Raw genomic sequence first — 22,224 nt, 5'->3', positions numbered from 1 at the left:
CTCTGCCTGGTCCTGACAGAAGACACCAACCTACCATCACCACAGAGATCCAGTGGGCTAAAGGAACTGCAGTGACGTCACTGCTGTGAGTGGAACATGAAGTGTATCACAGCTGTGTTTGTGACGCGCATGTCATGTAGCACAACTGTGTCTGCAACGCGCATGTCATGTAGCACAGCGGTGTCTATGATGTGCATGACATGTGGCATGGCTGTGTCTGTGCCGCACATGGCATGTAGCATGGCTGTGTCTGTGCCGCACATGGCATGTAGCACGACTGTGTCTGTGACGCGCATGGCATGCAGCACTGCTGTGCCAGTAATGCGCATAACATGTAGCAGTGCCGTATCTGGCATGCCTGACATGTAGCAGAGCTGTGTCTGTGCCGCGCATGACATGTAGCACAGCTGTGTCTGTTCTGCGCATGTCATGTAGCAGAGCTGTGTCTGTGCCGCACATGTCATGTAACAGAGCTGTGTCTGTGCCGCGCATGGCATTTAGCACAGCTGTGTATGTGCCGCACATGGCATGTAGCACATCTTTTTTCTTTAACGCGCTTGACATGTAGTACAGCTGTGTCTGTGACGCGCATGACATGTAGCACAGCTGTGTGTGTGACATGCATGTAGCAGAGCTGTGTGGCCTTGTGGTAACCAACTAGCCTCATTGCTACACATTAGAGATGAGCGAACACCAAAATGCTCGGGTGTTCGTTATTCGAAACGAACTTCCCGCGATGTTCGAGGGTTCGTTTCGAATAACGAACCCCATTGAAGTCAATGGGCGACCAGAGCATTTTTGTATTTCGCCGATGCTCGCTAAGGTTTTCATGTGTGAAAATCTGGGCAATTCAACAAAGTGATGGGAACGACACAGCAACGGATAGGGCAGGCGAGGGGCTACGTGTTGGGCTGCATCTCAAGTTCCCAGGTCCCACTATTAAGCCACAATAGCGGCAAGAGTGGGCCCCCCCCCTCCCAAAAACTTTTACTTCTGAAAAGCCCTCATTAGCATGGCATACCTTTGCTAAGCACCACACTAGCTACAACAAAGCACAATCACTGCCTGGATGACACTCCGCTGCCACTTCTCCTGGGTTACATGCTGACCAACCGCCCCCCCTCCCCCCCACAGCGCACACCAAAGTGTCCCTGCGCAGCCTTCAGCTGCCCTAATGCCACACCACCCTCATGTCTATTTAGAAGTGCGTCTGCCATGAGGAGGAACCACAGGCACACACTGCAGAGGGTTGGCACGGCTAGGCAGCGACCCTCTTTAAAAGGGGCGGGGCGATAGCCCACAATGCTGTACAGAAGCAATGAGAAATATAATCCTGTGCCACCGCCATCAGGAGCTGCACACGTGGGTATAGCAATGGGGAACCTATGTGCCACACACTATTCATTCTGTCAAGGTGTCTGCATGCCCCAGTCAGACTGGTAATATGTACCTTAACAGTAACCGCGTTGGTGGTAATGTGGTGGTGACTGCGGACCTAGTAGCGCGGTTGTATTTTGTTGGTTTTCGGAATGTGGCCAGGATTAAGTGGGCCGTGGCGGGGGGATGGTGGGGGGCTCTCTTGTAGTGTCGGTAAAGGTGAAATTCTTGGACTGCCACCAGACGAACCAATGCAAAGGCATTTGCCAAGAATGTTTTCCCTGTTGGAGGAGGAGGGGGATGTTTTTGAGGCACTACGTGTCCTCTCCACGTGTCCGTGGTTATATGCACCTTAACAGTAACCGCGTTGGTGGGAAATGGCCTCGCCGCCATCATGTCTTTGGGAAGCCTCTGTTTCCACACCCCAGAGACATACCATTAGCAGCGGTATAGGCAGAGCCCATAATTCGTAACATTTCAGCCGTAGCATTAGGACAGGCCCCACTAACATATCACTAGCAGCATTATAGGAGGAGCGCAGTCTTCGTTCCATGTCAGCAATAGTAGCACTCAAGACAGGCCCCAGTAACAATTCCGAAGCAGCAGTATAGCGGGAGCGCAGTCTTCGTTCCATGTCAGCAATAGTAGCACTCAAGACAGGCCCCAGTAACAATTCCGAAGCAGCAGTATAGCGGGAGCGCAGTCTTCGTTCCATGTCAGCAATAGTAGCACTCAAGACAGGCCCCAGTAACAATTCCAAAGCAGCAGTATAGCGGGAGCGCAGTCTTCGTTCCATGTCAGCAGTAGTAGCACTCAAGACAGGCCCCAGTAACAATTCTGAAGCAGCAGTATAGTGGGAGCGCAGTCTTAGTTCCATTTCAGTAGCCTTAGTATAGCCAAGGCCCAAGTTACATTTATGTAGCTAAAGTGTAGGCCAACCCCACACACACTTCTGTACCATGAGTGCAGGCGAAGAACATACAAATTGCTATGATTACACTGTAGGTGAGGGCCCCAAAAAATTGGTGTACCAACAGTACTAATGTACCTCAGTAAACATTGGCCATGCCCAACCAAGATGGCAGGTGAAACCCATTAATCGCTTTGGTTAATGTGGCTTAAGTGGTAACTAGGCCTGGAGGCAGCCCAGTTTAACGAAAAATTGGTTCAAGTTAAAGTTTCAACGCTTTTAAGAGCATTGAAACATATAAAAATTGTTTTGAAAAATTAGATGAGTGAGCCTTGTGGCCCTAAGAAAAATTGCCCGTTCAGCGTGATTACGTGAGGTTTCAGGAGGAGGAGCAGGAGGAGGAGGAGGAATATTAGACACAGATTGATGAAGCAGAAATGTCCCCGTTTTGGATGGTGAGAGAGAACGTAGCTTCCATCCGCGGGTGCAGCCTACGTATTGCTTACGTATCGCTGCTGTCCGCTGGTGGAGAACAGAAGTCTGGGGAAATCCAGGCTTTGTTCATCTTGATGAGTGTTAGCCTGTCGGCACTGTCGGTTGACAGGCGGGTACGCTTATCTGTGATGATTCCCCCAGCCGCACTAAACACCCTCTCCGACAAGACGCTAGCCGCAGGACAAGCAAGCACCTCCAGGGCATACAGCGCTAGTTCAGGCCACGTGTCCAGCTTCGACACCCAGTAGTTGTAGGTGGCAGAGGCGTCACCGAGGATGGTCGTGCGATCGGCTACGTACTCCCTCACCATCCTTTTACAGTGCTCCCGCCGACTCAGCCTTGACTGGGGAGCGGTGACACAGTCTTGCTGGGGAGCCATAAAGCTGTCCAGGCCCTTAAAGACTGTTGCACTGCCTGGGATGTACATGCTGCTCGATCTCCGCACCTCCCCTGCTACCTTGCCCTCGGTACTGCGCCTTCTGCCACTAGCGCTGTCGGCTGGGAATTTTACCATCAGCTTGTCCGCAAGGGTCCTGTGGTATAGCAACACTCTCGAACCCCTTTCCTCTTCGGGAATGAGAGTGGGCAGGTTCTCCTTATAGCGTGGGTCGAGCAGTGTGTACACCCAATAATCCGTTGTGGCCAGAATGCGTGCAACGCGAGGGTCACGAGAAAGGCATCCTAACATGAAGTCAGCCATGTGTGCCAGGGTACCTGTACGCAACACATGGCTGTCTTCACTAGGAAGATCACTTTCAGGATCCTCCTCCTCCTCCTCCTCCTCCTCAGGCCATACACGCTGAAAGGATGACAGGCAATCAGCCGGTGTACCGTCAGCAGCGGGCCAAGCTGTCTCTTCCCCCTCCTCCTCATCCTCCTCATGCTCCTCCTCCTCTACGCGCTGAGAAATAGACAGGAGGGTGCTCTGACTATCCAGCGGCATACTGTCTTCCACCGCCCCCGTTTCCGAGCGCAAAGCAGCTGCCTTTATGCTTTGCAGGGAATTTCTCAAGATGCATAGCAGAGGAATGGTGACGCTAATGATTGCAGCATCGCCGCTCACCACCTGGGTAGACTCCTCAAAATTACCAAGGACATGGCAGATGTCTGCCAACCAGGCCCACTCTTCTGAAAAGAATTGAGGAGGCTGACTCCCACTGTGCCGCCCATGTTGGAGTTGGAATTCGACTATAGCTCTACGCTGTTCATAGAGCCTGGCCAACATGTGGAGCGTAGAGTTCCACCGTGTGGGCACGTCGCACAGCAGTCGGTGCACTGGCAGCTTAAAGCGATGTTGCAGGGTGCGCAGGGTGGCAGCGTCCGTGTGGGACTTGCAGAAATGTGCGCAGAGCCGGCGCGCCTTTACGAGCAGGTCTGACAAGCGTGGGTAGCTTTTCAGAAAGCGCTGAACCACCAAATTAAAGACGTGGGCCAGGCATGGCACGTGCGTGAGGCTGCCGAGCTGCAGAGCCGCCACCAGGTTACGGCCGTTGTCACACACGACCATGCCCGGTTGGAGGCTCAGCGGCGCAAGCCAGCGGTCAGTCTGCTGTGTCAGACCCTGCAGCAGTTCGTGGGCCGTGTGCCTCTTATCTCCTAAGCTGAGTAGTTTCAGCACTGCCTGCTGACGCTTGCCCACCGCTGTGCTGCCACACCGCGCGACACCGACTGCTGGCGACATGCTGCTGCTAACACATCTTGATTGCGAGACAGAGGTTGCGGAGGAGGAGGAGGAGGGTGCTTTAGTGGAGGAAGCATACACCTCCGCAGATACCACCACCGAGCTGGGGCCTGCAATTCTGGGGGTGGGTAGGACGTGAGCGGTCCCAGGCTCTGACTCTGTCCCAGCCTCCACTAAATTCACCCAATGTGCCGTCAGGGAGATGTAGTGGCCCTGCCCGCCTGTGCTTGTCCACGTGTCCGTTGTTAAGTGGACCGTGGCAGTAACCGCGTTGGTGAGTGCGCGTACAATGTTGCGGGAGACGTGGTCGTGCAGGGCTGGGACGGCACATCGGGAAAAGTAGTGGCGACTGGGAACTGAGTAGCGCGGGGCCGCCGCCTCCATGATACTTTTGAAGGACTCCGTTTCCACAACCCTATACGGCAGCATCTCAAGGCTGATGAATTTTGCTATGCGGACGGTTAACGTTTGAGCGTGCGGGTGCGTGGCGGCGTACTTGCGCTTGCCCTCCAACAGTTGCGCAAGCGACGGCTGGACGGTGCGCTGAACTACACTGGTGGATGGGGCCGAGGACAGCGGAGGTGAGGGTGTGGGTGCAGGCCAGGAGACGGTAGTGCCTGTGTCCTGAGAGGGGGGTTGCATCTCAGTGGCAGGTTGGGGCACAGGGGGAGAGGCAGGGGTGCAAACCGGAGGCGGTGAACGGCCTTCGTCCCACCTTGTGGGGTGCTTGGCCATCATATGTCTGCGCATGGTGGTGGTGGTGAGGCTGTTGGTGTTGGCTCCCCGGCTGAGCTTTGCGCGACAAAGGTTGCACACCACTGTTCGTCGGTCGTCAGGCGTCTCTGTGAAAAACTGCCAGACCTTAGAGCACCTCGGCCTCTGCAGGGTGGCATGGCGCGAGGGTGCGCTTTGGGAAACAGTTGGTGGATTATTCGGTCTGGCCCTGCCTCTACCCCTGGCCACCGCACTGCCTCTTGCAACCTGCCCTGCTGCTGCCCGTGCCTCCCCCTCTGAAGACCTGTCCTGTGTAGGCGTTGCACACCAGGTGGGGTCAGTCACCTCATCGTCCTGCTGCTCTACCTCCGAATCCTCTGTGCGCTGCTCCCTCGGACTTACTGCCCTTACTACTACCTCACTGCAAGACAACTGTGTCTCATCGTCATCGTCCTCCTCACACACAGAAAGTTCTTGAGACAGTTGGCGGAAGTCCCCAGCCTCTTCCCCCGGACCCCGGGAACTTTCGAATGGTTGGGCATCAGTGACGATAAACTCCTCTGGTGGGAGAGGAACCACTCCTGCCCAATCTAAGCAGGGGCCCGAGAACAGTTCCTGGGAGTGTTCCCGCTCCTGAGCAGGTGTCATTGTAGTGGAGTGAGGAGGCTGGGAGGAAGGAGGAGCAGCAGACAGAGGATTCGGATTTGCAGCAGTGGACGGCGCAGAACTGCGGGTGGACGATAGGTTGCTCGAAGCACTTTCTGCCATCCAGGACAGGACCTGCTCACACTGCTCATTTTCTAATAACCGTCTCCCGCGTGGACCCATTAATTGGGCTATGAATGTGGGGACGCCAGAAATGTGCCTCTCTCCTAATCGCGCAGCAGTCGGCTGCGACACACCTGGATCAGGAGCTCGGCCTGTGCCCACACCCTGACTTGGCCCTCCGCGTCCTCAGCCGCGTCCACGTCCTCTAGGCCTACCCCTACAACTCAGCATGCTGTATTACCAGTGATTTGATTTCACAGGCAGGAAATAAATTGGCGCAAGACTGCAGGCCAAATATAATTTTTTCCCTTTTTTGAAAACGAAAGGCCCCACTGCCTCTATTGAATGAATAATCTAAGTTTTAATAACTGTGCTGTGTCCCTGCTAATGTGTCACAGAACTTGAGGGTAGCAGAGTTATTAACTCTGGCAGAGCAGGTATTTTTTTCCCAATTAAGGAAAGCAAATGGCGAAGCCAGCAGTAAACCGTAGCTGGGTGCGTCTGATTTTTTAACGTTGTACACGCAGCTCACACGTGTCCACCGCCCTTAGGACGGACAGAGGCAGGACAAATAGATTTCGTTTTCCTTTTTTTACACCAAAAGGACCCACTGCGTATATTCAATGAATAATAACTGTGTTGTGGCCCTGCCTACACAATTCTTTCCCTGTAGTATCAATGGAGGGTGCAATGCTCTGCAGAGGCGATTTTGAGAAAAAAAAAATATGCAGCACAGCTAACAGCAGCCTGGACAGTACTGCACACGGTTAAATATGGCCCTAGAAAGGACCGTTGAGGTTCTTGAAGGCTACACTCACTCCTAACACTCTCCCTGCCTATCCAACACTTCGGTCCCTAATGCCGGGTGCAACGCTCTGCAGAGGCGATTTTGAGAAAAAAAAAAGTCACTGCTAACAGCAGCCAACACACAGGTATTGCTGGCCCTAATAAGGACCTTTGGGGTTCTTGAAGCCTACACTAACTGCTATTTCTCTCCCTACAGCAGCTCCGGTACCAGCAGCACTGTCCCTCATCTAACTCACAAGGCATCTGAGGCGAGCCGCGGGAGGGGCCGACTTTTATGTTCGGGTGACATCTGATCTTCCCAGCCACTCACAGCAGGGGGGTGGTATAGGGCTTGAACGTCACAGGGGGAAGTTGTAATGCCTTCCCTGTCTTTCAATTGGCCAGAAAAGTGCGCTAACGTCTCAGGGAAGGAAGTGAAAGTAACCCGAATACCGCATGGTGTTCGTTACGAATAACGAACATCCCGAACACCCTAATATTCGCACGAATATCAAGCTCGGACGAGTACGTTCGCTCATCTCTACTACACATACATTATCTGCCTAGGTAATATTCTAACAGGTATATCCTAGCTCGCACTCAATAGATGTCCGAGTAATATTTTAGCAACTACATCCTAACACACATACAGTAGTTGCCCAGGTAGTAATTTAGCAACAATATATCATTATCCTAGTAAACAGCAACATTGTTGTCTTTTCTGCAGCACACTCTGGATATTTAGCATGTGTGAACAGTTAAAATGGTTTTTCCTGGACTGCACAATTTATGACCTATCTCCGGGATAGATCATCAAGTAGTTGATTAGAGTAGACCCCTGTCAATCACTAATTGATGACCTATCCTGAGGAATACACCTTTAACACTCTATATGATATCTGATTAGACTCTAGTAAACAGGATAACTTTCCTTCATTCAAAGGTTTAAAGGGGTTGTCCCGCGCCGAAACGGGTTTTTTTTTTTTCAACCCCCCCCCCCGTTCGGCGCGAGACAACCCCGATGCAGGGACCTAAAGAAAGCTTACCGGAGCGCTTACCTTAATCCCCGCGCTCCGGTGACTTCTATACTTACCGGTGAAGATGGCCGTCGGGATCCTCTTCCTCCGTGGACCGCAGCTCTTCTGTGCGGTCCATTGCCGATTCCAGCCTCCTGATTGGCTGGAATCGGCACGTGACGGGGCGGAGCTACACGGAGCTACACGGAGCCCCATAGAGAACAGGAGAAGACCTGGACTGCGCAAGCGCGGCTAATTTGGCCATCGGAGGGCGAAAATTAGTCGGCTCCATGGGAACGAGGACGCTAGCAACGGAGCAGGTAAGTATAAAACTTTTTATAACTTCTGTATGGCTCATAATTAATGCACAATGTACATTACAAAGTGCATTATTATGGCCATACAGAAGTGTATAGACCCACTTGCTGCCGCGGGACAACCCCTTTAACTTTTTCAAATTCCATTACACAATTACAAATCTTTGAAACTGATGAACGATTTCTGTTGTCAAATATTCCTCTACATGAAACTGTCTTGCTATCTCCCAGATGTCCTATACTCACTGTATATTATTATGTGGTCTAGATTTTGGCATGACAAGCAATGTAGCTTTAGTAAAGAAGAAAGACCAAGATATCACATGGAACAATCTTAAAGGCAAAAAGTCCTGTCACCCTGAAGTTGATGACAGCGCTGGATGGGTTGACCCTCTCATCCTGATAAAGAAGCAGACCAAGAGCTGTGACCTCGGTGAGTGAATAATTATCCGTAAGGGCTGTATATATATTTATTGCATCTTCCGTAAAATGTAATGGCAATAAAATAAGACAAACGTTAAATTTGGAGAGACTTGAAATGGTTTCCTTGCATTAGTACCTGAAGGAATACCCTTAGTAAAGGGTAAAGTAAAACCTTTACCATAGTAAAGACTTAAAGGGGTTGTCCCGCGCCGAAACGGGTTTTTTTTTTTTTCAACCCCCCCCCCCCCCCCCCCGTTCGGCGCGAGACAACCCCGATGCAGGGACCTAAAGAAAGCTTACCGGAGCGCTTACCTTAATCCCCGCGCTCCGGTGACTTCTATACTTACCGGTGAAGATGGCCGCCGGGATCCTCTTCCTCCGTGGACCGCAGCTCTTCTGTGCGGTCCATTGCCGATTCCAGCCTCCTGATTGGCTGGAATCGGCACGTGACGGGGCGGAGCTACACGGAGCCGGCATTCTGCACGAGCGGCTCCATTGAAGAGAGCAGAAGACCCGGACTGCGCAAGCGCGGCTAATTTGGCCATCGGAGGGCGAAAATTAGTCGGCTCCATGGGAACGAGGACGCCAGCAACGGAGCAGGTAAGTATAAAACTTTTTATAACTTCTGTATGGCTCATAATTAATGCACAATGTACATTACAAAGTGCATTAATATGGCCATACAGAAGTGTATAGACCCACTTGCTGCCGCGGGACAACCCCTTTAAACAGTTTTTCTCAACTCCAGTGTTCTGAGGTCCACCCAGCAGGTCATGTTTTCAGGATTTCTTTAGAATTACATAGGTGCTGCAGAAAGTTCCCCAAGTCCTCCTTACAGGATATCCTCATATCATGACCTGTTGGGAGAATGTGAGGACTGGAATTGAGGAGCACTGCACTAAAATCTGTTCTAAAACTGTATATAGGAAATTGACACTATAAAAAAAAGAGGGAAATGCAAAGCTGAAAATGCTGCACATAGATTTAACTTAAAAAAAAACTTACGACCAGCTTTTAAGGGATGGCCACACCGGGCGGATCCACTGCAGACCTTCTGCAATGCAGAGCAAGTCTGCAGAAAATCCACAGCGGCAAAAACTACACCAAATTGTATACTTTTTGTCATATATTTTGGTGAGCAAATGTTGCAGATTTGCTGCAGTTTTCACGCTTTGCATTACAAATGGTGAAATCCGCTCTAACAATCCGCCACATTAATTGAAATGCTACAGATGTGACACTTATACCGAAGGCCAATTAACTCAGAAGATTTTCTCTACACCACGTGGATGTGATAACTTGAAATGTCATCACATTGCTTGTACTTATAATGCTGCAGATCTTCCACAGGCAATCCCACTATAGATAATCTGCAGTATTTGGACTATGTGTGATTGTATCCTATAGATTTATTTAAGGGGTGAGAATTATGCAAACATAAGAGCAGGCTGTTCTACGCTATTTCCGTAATTTCCCTTCACTTCTATGTATTAAATGTGGATTTTGGTTTTGGTGTGGATTTACCATAGATTTCACTCTGTCATTTGAAGGGGTGAAATCCATGTGAAAATCTGCAGCATAAATTGACATGCTGCTAATTAAGGTAAGGTAAAGGTAAAGTCCCCTGCTGCAAGCACTGAGTCATGACTGACTCCTCGGGTGACGTCATTATGTGATGTTTTCTCAGCAGACTGTTTTTGCAGGGTGGTTTGCCATCACATTCCCCAGTCATCGTTACCGCTCAGCAAGCTGGGCACTCATTTTACCAAACACGGAAGGATGGAACGCAGAGTCCACCTTGAGACGGCTACCTGAACCACATAGAGATTGAACCCGCAACCTTCAGGTCGTAAGCGAGAGCTTAGGACTGCATTTTGCTGCTAATTAAAAGTTGGTCGTTTTATGCCGATTTTTTTACACAGGGTGTGCATGAGGTAATTAGAAATCTCATCCACATTGCTTGTATTGTAAGACACTGCAGATTTTCAACAGCAGCATTCCTGCAAGTCAATGTCAGACTCCTTATACGAGAAGCCTCGTAGAAGCCTTATAACATTGACTGGGAATTGTAAACCAAGCTAGAATACCACACACAGACAGCTGTTTCGGGGTTTTTGCAACTCATCAGTGTGCAGTAGGTTTCTGGCTTTGCTAGCGAGAGGCTATAGTTGTGGGTCAGGAAAGGTATTGTTTCACCTTTAGGAGAGCACCTAGATCGTGAGTGAGGAGACTTTTAAGGCCATCCATGCTCCTCTGGAAAATATACAAACGGGACAATGTAGTAATATGTCCTGCAGGCTGTGAAGGGTGTATGGAGCAGACTAAAGGACTAAAGGGCTAAACCCGGTGGCTATCAGCTGTTTTTGATATCTAACAGCCGCCGGTAACTGCTAACTACCTACAATTTAAATGCCGCGGTCTAAACAGCCTACTAAGGGCTTGGTGGGCTGCTGCGCATGCATGACTATCAAGCCCTGGCCTTGGGAGGGCTCATTATGCAACATTAAAAATCACTTTATCCTGCAATGCTGAAGTATTGCAGTATATAGTACAAGTGAAGAAATTATAACAAGTTCTAGTCTCCTATGTGCACTAAATAAAAATATACAAAAACATTTCATAAAATCCTGTAAACAGTTAAAAAAACAACCTTTTTCCAGTTTTCCCATAAAAATCTAAACAATGGGAAAAAACACATACAAAGATTACTTTCCATCTCCATGTTCTGAGACCCATAACTTGCCATGTTTGTAAACTTCTGAAAAATGTAAAAATATCGCAATATTTATCCTGTGCAATGAATGGGGGGGAAAAGGACAGAATGCCAGAATTGCAGGGTTGTTTGTTACCCTGGCCCCTAAAAAATGTAACAAAAAGATCTCTGTTTCCCAAAATAAGAGCTAGATCTATCTAGTTCTAATAAGAACTAGAGCTCATCTGGAAAAAAAATTAGCCCCTGTACAGCTAAATTGTTGAAAGTTATGGGTCTCAGAACATGGCGATGAAAAGCAATCTTTGTTTAAAAAAATGTAATTACCTTTTTAAAGTAGTAAAACATAAAAAAAACTATGTACATTTGGTGTCACCTAATTGCACTGACCCACAGAACAAAGTTCATATGTCATTTTTAGTGCATCGTGAACAGTGTAAAAACTAACCTCCCTCCCAAATGGTTCAATTAAATGTTTTCATTATTTCACCATAATTATAAAATGTATACGTTTTTCAGTACATTATATGGTACACTCAATAGTACTATTAAAAATACGACTTGTCCTGCAAAAAAACAAGCCCTCATACAGCTATGCCAATGGCTCTTGGAAGGCAGGGGCAGAAAAACAAAAATGAAAAAAAATAAAGACCTCTGGTCTTGAAGGGGTGAATGCTGATTGCAAAGAATAATCATAAACACCTGAATTGTAAATCCTGAGCACTCACCAGAAGTTCCCTTTTTTCATAGACTGTGAATTATTTATGGTTGGTTGGTAATCCTGCTTTTATAGTCAATGAATATGCTGTAATGTTCATGTATCCTGAATAGGGTCCTTCTTCAGCAAGAGCTGCGCTCCTGGATCGGCCATTGATTCCAATCTCTGTGAGCTGTGTATTGGTGATTCACAAAACAGCAAAGCAAACACAAAATGCTCTCGAAGTGACAAAGAGGCTTATTATGGCAATGACGGAGCTATCAGGCAAGTTGTCCATATTTACTTTACAGATTTTTTAATATGAAGCCGAATCCCATAAATAGCCCCTTATATATACATGTTAGCACATAGAAGACATTCATATTGTCTATGTAATTATTTTTGTGATTTCTTTTTTTGCTCCGTCTCCACCAATACACGGACAATTTAAAGTGCCACTCTGTAAAAAATACATTTTTCAATGCTTGTTCCCCAGACCTGATTGCCTATCACACTCCGGAGGTCCCCTCTGTATATTGCAGACACTTCCCTGCACTGTAGCCTCCTTAGTTTCACTTTCACATCTATCCCATGATGCATTAGCTGAGGCTGAACCATTTTTGCCTGCAGGGAAGACAGTTTAATTATCATTACCTTCTATATTCACTTAAATAAGCTACAGACCCTAAGTATATAGTCAGAAAGAGGAGCTGTGATCTCCTCTATTATAACTGTGAGACAGGAGCTGTGGGATCATCATCAGTAACTGTGATAGGAGTGTCTATGTCCTCTTGTAGGCAGTTTCTGTAGCAGCTTCATGTTTACTGAGAATCTGACTAGAAATGTAATACACAACCCCAAGCAGATCTGAGCTGGTCAGAGCTAAGATCCCATGACCATATAAGAAAAAAGAGGCCAGGAGTTTCAGAAAGAAATAACTAACCAATGCAATGCAAGCTGATTTAGATATATTGAGGGGATTGCTACATAATGAATTTAAAAATCACTGGAGTGGCCCTTTAATCATCTGCCCGGAAGATTACTTGACTCTTATTTACACTGCTAATTTTTACATTATGCTGAACATAAACATTGCATTTTATCATTATTACTATAGTTTATAGCTACTTTAACTTATCCACTGTTTAACTTTTACTTCTACTTGTATTTTGACTTTAGGTGTCTAGTGGAGAAAGGAGATGTGGCCTTTGTGCCTCACTTTGCTGTATCTGATAACACAGATGGTAAGAAAATAATAAAATTAGAATAGAAGTATGGGCTCGCCTCTCCTGCAGTATCTTGGTAGTTTTAGAAAGATGCAATGGGAGCTGGATCCTCAAAGTGCCGTCGGCTAGCGGCTGTAGTTAAATTCCCGCCCCAAAAAAGGTGGAGGACAGCTTCAACCATAAAAAACATTTTCTTCTTTATTAATTATTCCATTACAAAAGCAATCTGCTTGCAAACATTGTATGCAAAAACACTGAACGCGTTTCGGCCAACTGGCCTTTTTTTTCTTTGGTAAGAAAATAAGTATCTTGCAAGCTTCCTTTCAAAGTTGCCAACAATATAGATCTAAAACATTGAATCCTTTAGTAATTCTTGAATGTCTGATTATTTAAGTTTAACTTTTTTGATTTAGGAGTTAACCCCTTCATGCCCCAGGGCATATATTTACATCCTGCACTTGTGGGTTTGTATGGAGCAGGATCGGAAGTCAATCCTGCTACGTGCACAGCGGGTACCAGCTGTATTTGACAGTTAACACCCGCCAGCAACAGCTGTTATCACTGTGTATACTGTTAACCTTTTAAATTCTGACAGAAGCATGTAAATGCCCTGATCATTATTTGGAGGATAATGTTGCTCGTCATGACCGGACAGGTGATAAAATTTTATCAGATCGAATCATTCTGATCCAAATTTTAGCAAAAATTGCCAAAATGTTAGCTCTCTACATTGAGCACTAAGGACAGGTGTGTTGGATTAGCACTACTGCCTCGAAGTACTGGACTTCTAGGGAGAATCTTACCTTGATGGGGATTATAAACCTAAAACCCCACCACTGTCAAGGAACAGTGCTAATCTTGTGGTAGGTTGGGATTATTTAGATCGCTGTCTTTGCCTTTCAGCAGGAACGGACACCACATGCATATAGGCTCTATGGATGTGTATTTCTTTTAAATCTGGTACCTGGCAGTTCTATTCCACACCACAACAGTCATATGTACAGCATACAACATTCTATTATCCACACCCCACTAGGGTATGAGTGTAAGGTCATCCTCTCTGTCAGACTCGAGGCCTCCACAGGTCCACAAAGCTAGCAGCCCTTTCAGCTCTGCTGAGCTATCAACTTCCCCCTGAGTGTGGCAGGAATTTACACTTTTATGTTGCTTTCTGCTACACCCACAGGTGTTCCAGAATGCCTGTCTATAGCCCGTCTTCAAGCCATCCTGTATACTGCACTCCTACAACATCTAGACCAGGGTTTCCCAAAGTGTGCTCCGCTTCTCAGGGGCTTCGGTCGAGGGTTTAGGTCCCCGCTCTACTCACTGCTGTAGCAGCGTCTGGATAGTCTATACTGAGAAAATCAGCATGCAAGACCTGCATTTTTTTTATACGGCCCTGTCCTTTTTATAATGTCAGAGGTAAAAATTATATGTTGTGATAAGCCCTGTCCTTTAACCCCTCCCCTGACCACACCTTTGTGTTCCACAAGAAACTTTTGCTTCAAAAGGGGCTCAATGGCTGAAAAAGTTTGGGAACTGCAACGGTTGAGCTGAGCGCGCCAAAGTGGGGGAGACCACAGGGTTTGTAGGAAGGTTGTCATGGGTGGCTCTGTAGCATCTCCCAACAAGGGAGATAACAATGCCCTGCTGAGCGGTCACACAGTTGCCAAAATAATGTACCATGGTATGCCAAACAGAAAGGTCCGTTTTGTCACGGGCGATGCCAATACTCCAACCTGGACCCTGAAATCATTGAGACGAGTCCGGTAGCTTGTGTAGCAATCTGGGAGTACGCAGATTTACTAAGCTGATATTTGTACAGTAGAACACACAACACTTTCAATGCAGCACTTGGTGATGATACAGTCAGAAATAGCAGTATGCAGTGAATTGAGTATGATGATAACATAACAGTAATACTGATTTGAATAGCAATTGACTTCAACACTCTTTCCTTTCACTTTCACTGCAGCTGAACTGAAGACAATTTCCCCCTAGTTTATCTGTCTGAAGGGATTGTAGATGAAGTCGAGTGTAAGGTGGTCGCTAGACTAATCCTGGCTTTGAGTTCACTGGGTAGCTTTAGACTCACTGTTTTAGTGGAAGAACAACCTCGGATACTCTTTCCCCCTCTCTGTTGTGGAACACCAAGGGAGCGGAAAGGGACCTCACTAACCCTCGGGAAAACTTGTAAATATACTGCTTTCTCTCCTGTACAAACACCTCCTCCTTCTCCGACATGACTTGCTGCAGCCAACTCTCTCACAACCTCTCTCCTCCAATGCCTAACTCCAACTGCCCAACAGCGCACTCGCTCTCCTCCCCTTTCTCTAGTCTCAGTTCCCGCACTTTCCTTTTCCCCTCCCACTCTGCATAGGGTCTCATTACAATGTTTTCCCGCTCTGGACTTTGCTCCAATCACTATGAACTTGACAATTAGCTAATGAGCAACAAGCTAACGTCAGAACTAAGCTCTAGGCTTTAAAGAGGGGGAGAAACAGAGTTTCTCCTATGTACAGCACCTTCTATGCACAAGGCAGGCACATAGACAAGTGAGACAGGACAGGTGGTGATGTGAATGTTCTGTAGGACCCGCTGGGCCACTAAAGAAACACTAATCTAGACCAAGCCTTGTTCCCCCCCAAAGATAGTAGAATTGCACTTTTTTCCATTTCACTCCACCTAGAAATGTTCAAAAGGTTTTCAGTACATTGTATGGTATAATAATTAGTGCATTTAAAAAATACAACTAGCCCCACAAAAAACAAGCTCCCAGACAGTTACAGCAATGGATAAATAAAAGAGTTATGATTTTTTGAAATTGGGGAAGTAAAAACAAAAATGAAAAAAAAAGGGCCGTGTCAGTCAGGGGTTAAAGCGCGGTGTAAAAAAAAAAAGGATTGAGGCTTGCTGGTTTAAAGACAAGTACTTCCAAAGACATGTTTTATATTCTTGGCTAGGTTTATATCTACCAAATGTAGGACAAAATAGTGCTATTTTACTTAAGCAAATGGCAAGGGCATCACAGAAGCCTGACTGTCAACATTATAGTCAAAGTATGTAGTAAACTACGATCTCTCTCACTCTCCCCCCGAAGACCTCCCGCCACCCCCCGAGCCTGCTCGGACGAGAATGCAGTTACTGGAGAAGAGCGATGGTCGCTCGAGTAACAGCCTTATCCGAGCGTGCTCGCTCATCTCTAACTATGTAGTAAATATGATGTGTAAGATGCAAGTAGAAATGTAAGTTCTATGCAGCAGAGCTTGTTATTTCGCTGATCAACTAATAACCTTAATGGATCCTCTTCAGGTATTCCTATGTCCTCAGTTACCAGTTATGGATTCAGCAAGGTCGCTTAGCATAATGTGAAATAAAGTAGCAGGTTCCATGACCAGGGACCAAATGATAGCCACCGGCTGCAACCAGGGACACATCTTCTCACCCTCTCTGCCGCTATCGCTGATATAAAAGCTGCCTTCTCAGTTGCTGTGCGGCCAGCGCCACGTCATCCCTCCTGCCACTGCCTGGTTCAGTAGGGCACATGTGATTCTCACTGTATATTACAGGATAATGTGCTACACCTTATGTTATTTGTCCTTCAGGTAAAAATCCTGCACTTTGGGCAAAAAATTTAAAATCATCAGACTTTGAGTTATTATGTCCTGATGGATCCCGTGCCCCTGTCAGTGACCACAAAAAGTGCAAACTTGGAGGTGCCTCCATTCAAACAGTCGTTTGCCGGGAGGACCGTGTCAGTGATGTTGTAAGAATTATTCAGAATCAGCAAGTAAGTGTCTGAATATGACTTGAGAGGTTGCTGAGCCAATATCAGCACAATTGTATTTCATAGTCGGGAAAAGTTTTGTGTATTTTTGTTTTGCTCTCAACATGACAGTTTTATATAACAGTAATAATAATAATATAGACTGTAATATTATATGTACTTTTACTTTTTATGCAGATTGCAAAGATTTAAATCTATCCATCTATTATGTAATTGTTATAGTTTATGCTCTTTTGTTATGACGTCATGATATTTCATGTAGTTACAGTTCAGAAGCTCCTGGGCCCCTACGTACTATGTACCACTTATAATAATGGCATATTTTTAAGAAGCAGAGGGACATTTGGGTTCCCTTCGGTACTAAGTGTGATTGTTCTCAGTGAGAGAAAACAAGTAATCTTGTAGATATGACACATTTTAATGGCTAACAAAAATGCATGATGTTACAGCAAGCAAGCTTTCGGGGATATCTTGCCCCCTTCGTTAGGCTATTGAGTTTCATTCATTTACCGCGAAATCACGATTTTGCGCAATCACGATTTTAACATTACAAGTCCCATAGACCCCTGCAGAAAAAAAAAAAAACTGTTGTAGGTAGTCACCCTTACTCTATTGTGGTGAACTAAAAGTATTGTGTATGTTTATAAGATATATTGTGATAACTTTACATTAGTGTATGTGTATTTGTAAGAGGGTAGTGCAGTGACCAAGGGCGGGTCTTTGTGGGGAGACAGTCTCTGTGTGTTAATATCATATTTCTATGACATACCGGTAATACAAATGCTGGAATTCAGTATATACGGTAGATTTACATTAAGACCCAATGGTCACAGGCGTATCGGAATCCGCATGCGGGAGCCCACAGCGGAATCCGACCCTGCCCGTGGCTGAGGACAATGCAGGTGTTATACTTACCCATCCGGGTCTTCGTCTGAGTCTTCTTTCTCTTCACTGTGGATGCGCGCAGAAGTGCCACATATGCGCAAGTGGTCTTAAAAAAAAAAAAAATTACTCCTGATTTTCCACGGAATTGGAGATGGGTCGCAAATCAGATGGCTTCTATTGACTTCAATGGAAGCCGTCCATGCGGAATCCGCACAGAAATGGAGCATGCTGCGATTTTTTTTTTCTGCACCAAAAGGTCTGCAAATCAAATCCAAATATTCTAATTCATGTACAGATGCTCATGTATCCTTATGGGAGGCCTGATTTGTGGATCTTCACCCGGGTGGATTCTGCAAATCGGATCCGCCCATGGACATTGCACCTGAGGGGGACAAAAGTTTGCAAACAGCATAGGAAATGCATGGGATATTAATCATTAGCACTGGGCTGTTTTTTTGAGCCCGGCTTGGCTGAGAACTTTCCCATCAAATTTGTGTTTACTTCAGCTCTTGCCCTGCTCTGGGTGGTTTTAAGAGCCAGCTGGTAACAGAGTGGCTTAAACCCTTGACTAATGGAATCTTGTTGCTCCGTCGGATGTTCACTTCTACCCGGCAGCATCTGTGTCATATTACCTCCGCTTAAATTGGGATTATGAATCATATTTCAATAAGACATGTAGAGCCCGATTTTAAGGCATGCATTTCGGCACGTTGTTTCCTTTCTAATCCCGATATTTTCTCTTTTCCAGTCTCTCTATGGGCGGAAAGGATTTCAGAAGGATATATTCCAAATCTTTTCTTCACGTCACGGTCGAAACATCCTCTTCCATGATGACACACAATGCTTGGTTGACTTTGACAGGGTAAAAGAAATAGACATTATGTATGACTTTTTTGGAAAGGAGCATTACGATTCGTACAAGGAGAGCCGCTGCTTCCCACCATCAGGTACATTTTCTGTTCTGACATTTTCATTATTGTAAACTGAACATTTGATGAATTATTTGTCTTAATATTCTCAAAATATATTTTTGATTTTCATGATTCTAAGCTAAGTTCACAAAGTCTCTGAGAGTTTTGTCTTTTAGTCATGGTCAGTTACGTATTCAGTATCCTATCCGTAATGACCTATACAATATGCTTATTTCGTTCATTTTGCCTCTCAGGAAACACAATAAAAGTGATCGAAAAAGCCATATGTAACCAAACTACAGTTCATCACGCAGAAAACAAGCCCTCATAGAGCTCCATCCATAGAAAAATAAAAGTTATGGGACTTTGAATGCAATGATGTAGAAAAAGTCATTTTTAAAAAAACAAAAAATTGGTATTCTTGTAATCGTACTGACCTGTAAAAAAAATGTATCCTGTTATTTATGCTGCAGGATTTGTGTTGTAAAAAAACCCCCAAAAAACAATAGTAGAACTGATGTGTTTACTCTCCCTGCTCTCAAAACTATTCAAAGTTTTGCAATTCATGATATGTACTTAAAATAGTATCCATAAAAAGCTGCAGTTCGACACACAAAAAACAAGCTGTCATACGACAGCGTTGATGGAAAAATAAAGTTATGGCTTTTGCAAAAGTGGAGATGAAAATTCACCAAAAATCGTTACGTCCTTATGGTCAAAGTAGGCCGTGTCCTTGTGGTCTCTTGTAGAGGTTTCACTGTACTATAGTATAAGGTCTTAATGACTATGCATGGGACATTATGAATTTACAATTCCTGGCAGACAAGTAACCCCTTTCTGTCGTAGTTAGTGAAAAAGGTGCTACTATAACGTGAGGTCTACTAGGACATTTACACTGTAGTGTGTGGTTTACAGGGATGATAACTGCTACACTCCCTCAGCTAATCAGAAGGAAAGGGAAGGACTACACATTGGGACTATTATATAAATGTATTATTATACTGCAACGACCGAGGCACAAGGCACACCACTGAGGAGATGGCGGGGGTAGTTGTTAGGGATGTCACGGTGGTACTACCAACTCCCCTGAGGGAAGCGTGCCTCTTCCAGGCAACGCTGAGGTAGCGGTTACCTGAGTAGATGGTGTAGTGGACCTGAAGAAATATGTCACGGGTGACGCCACCGTTCCTTACTCTGTAGGATGTCCGACGGGAAAAGAAAGAGTGGAAACATGAGTAACTTGACAACTTTAGTCACTGGGAAGGGTCAATGACTGGAACTTTACTTGCAGAATAAACAAATTCTCACACCAGTGCAGGAAGGACAAATTACGGAAGTTAGAGAGAAAAAAAACTTGGATGACATCGGGTCTACAGTCCAAGTTATCTGTATGACTCTGCTCCTGGACACACACACTCCGGTACACATGATGATACCGGGCCTACAGTCCAAGTGATCTGCATGACTGCACTCCTGGACACACGCACCGAAGGAGAACAAAGCACTCCACTTGCACTCACTTTTAGAGGGATTCTGAACACTGCACAGCGGTCTCTTTCTCTCTCTCCTAGGATAGGGGTCCTGGAATTAGGTCATCAGGGTACCTCTCCTCCTCTTCCATTCTTCACCACATGAGGGTTGAAGGTACCACTATGTGGCTGGCACTCTCCTCCACACGCAACCGTTGAAGCAAATGGACCCTTTCTCTCTTCTTTCACCCACATATATTCCTTGCATACTCACGTGACAACATAACTCGCTACAATTTCCAGACCTATCCCAGACATTCAGACATTAACCTCTCACATGCTGCAGCTGTGCAATACACATAACTAAAGACAAGACAATTTGCACAGAGTATCCACTTTGACAAATGACATGTATGACAGTTATAATGTGTGGTATTGTAGCTGCCTGAAGTACATATATCTGGCCCCTCCATAAGTTACTTGGCTCCATTGGCCATTCAGGAGGGAAGGACTATGCATTGGGATTCAGCGTATGCTAAACTCTAAGACTGAGCTGGAGAGGTGAGAGGGGGGGGGGGGGCAGAATGGTAATCAGCAAAAAAAGGGAAGAGGGGGGGACCGAACATCATTATCTAATGTATGCTAGATCCTGGGTGTGTGATTGAGTCCTGCGCCTGTGTGGTTAAGTTTAACTGCTCCAATGGTGATTAATAAACCATGAACTAAGGATACTGTGATAGACCAAATGCTATCATAGCATTGTGAAATATATGGAAATAGCTGAGCACTCTTACTTGACATTTTCCATACATCCTACTCAATATAGGATTCCAACTTATCAGACATCTATGATAGATTGCAAGGGCAGTGGGAGCATGCAAGCCAATGACATTCATTTAGATCAGTCAGAAGCCAACAATCAGCCGTCTTGTAAAGGTGCATAATGGGAGGTTGTCTGTAACATTCCTACTAAGGAACAAATGCAGTTTCACTAAGGTTTTATATTATGTACTAATTTTTGCCTTCTGTTTGTATCTACAGCATTGACTTCTGCTTGCTCATTCCATCACTGATAAGAAGACTTGGGAATAGAGACTTGGTCATCGAAATGTCACTTCTTGTTGTTTTCATTCCTCCATCTTAGAATTTTCAGTTTTTCCAATAAACTGTTTTACCGAACTTGTTCTTTTTTAATGAGTATATAAAAAACGAAAAGGGAAAACTATGGGAGGAAATTTCCTAAGACCAACATTTCCAATGCCAGTCTTAGTGTAATTTACACGGCACCTACCAGTACTTTCTCAAAAATGTATGGCAGGTCCATCCTGGCAAACATCTCTGCCATAATTTATGCTACTTTCTGGCATAAATTATGCATAAATCTGATGGTCCAGGGCCATGTCTTCTCCTGAAAGAAAAACCCACTTTTTACAAAACGGATGACGCTAACTCAAGAAGTCAAAAAGTTGCAAATATTTTTGCGAATCCTCACTTGCACAGAAAAGTAGCAACTTTCTGATAAATGTGACTCAGTGTATATAATAATATTCAGCTTAGGGGGGCGTGGCTATCCAGCAGCGGGAAGAGAAGCAGCAGTGAAAACTCCTGGCTGCTAGAAAACTCCGGCGCCAATAACTCCGGCCCAAAAGCCCCCACAGGGCCGAAACCACCACCGCTAGCACCACCGGGACCTGGGCTTTAAAACGAGACCTCTCACAGGTCTCTAGCTGAAACCGCGATTTTGCGGCCTACTGGACCGGGCGCATCCCCAGGCTAAATTTATAAACGCGGCCGACCGGAAGTGAAGGCAGGCCGCGATCAGCAGCAACAGATACCCCCTGCAAAGAAGCAGGCAAGGAGGAGCAGCCACTGGCAGGAAAAAGACAGCTAGAGAGCAAGAGGAACAGGGGAAACAAGAGCGACAGGGACACAAGTAAGTGCTCTCCCAGGACAGCCCCACAGACACCAGAAGTGGAGCAGGCAGTGGGCCACTGCAGGGAAATTAAACTCTTTACATGAACCCAGGGGACTGATGAGATAGCAAGACCCTAC

The 22,224-nt window shown here is 46.0% G+C and overlaps 1 protein-coding gene across 3 annotated transcripts in view; it reads left to right on the top strand.

Annotated features, from left to right (window-relative positions):
- The window catches only part of LOC136622626 (saxiphilin-like), a 261,639-nt gene that overhangs the window by 74,532 nt on the left and 164,883 nt on the right, over positions 1 to 22,224 (top strand). The window contains exons 20-25 of one of the 3 annotated variants that reach the window (XM_066598111.1): positions 8,333 to 8,497; positions 12,029 to 12,179; positions 13,074 to 13,138; positions 16,726 to 16,910; positions 18,541 to 18,739; positions 21,214 to 21,345. The exons of the other annotated variants lie outside the window; for them this stretch is intronic. Of the exons in view, the coding sequence (XP_066454208.1) occupies positions 8,333 to 8,497; positions 12,029 to 12,179; positions 13,074 to 13,138; positions 16,726 to 16,910; positions 18,541 to 18,739; positions 21,214 to 21,245 (797 nt within the window). The 3' untranslated portion in view covers positions 21,246 to 21,345. Of the gene's footprint in view, positions 1 to 8,332; positions 8,498 to 12,028; positions 12,180 to 13,073; positions 13,139 to 16,725; positions 16,911 to 18,540; positions 18,740 to 21,213; positions 21,346 to 22,224 lie in introns of those variants that run through there. 3 annotated transcript variants of the gene reach the window in all.

This window comes from Eleutherodactylus coqui, chromosome 1 (assembly GCF_035609145.1).
Source record: "Eleutherodactylus coqui strain aEleCoq1 chromosome 1, aEleCoq1.hap1, whole genome shotgun sequence".
Lineage (NCBI taxonomy): Eukaryota > Metazoa > Chordata > Amphibia > Anura > Eleutherodactylidae > Eleutherodactylus > Eleutherodactylus coqui.
Note: the sequence above shows the minus strand (reverse complement) of the source record. Positions and strands in the feature narration are given on the sequence as shown.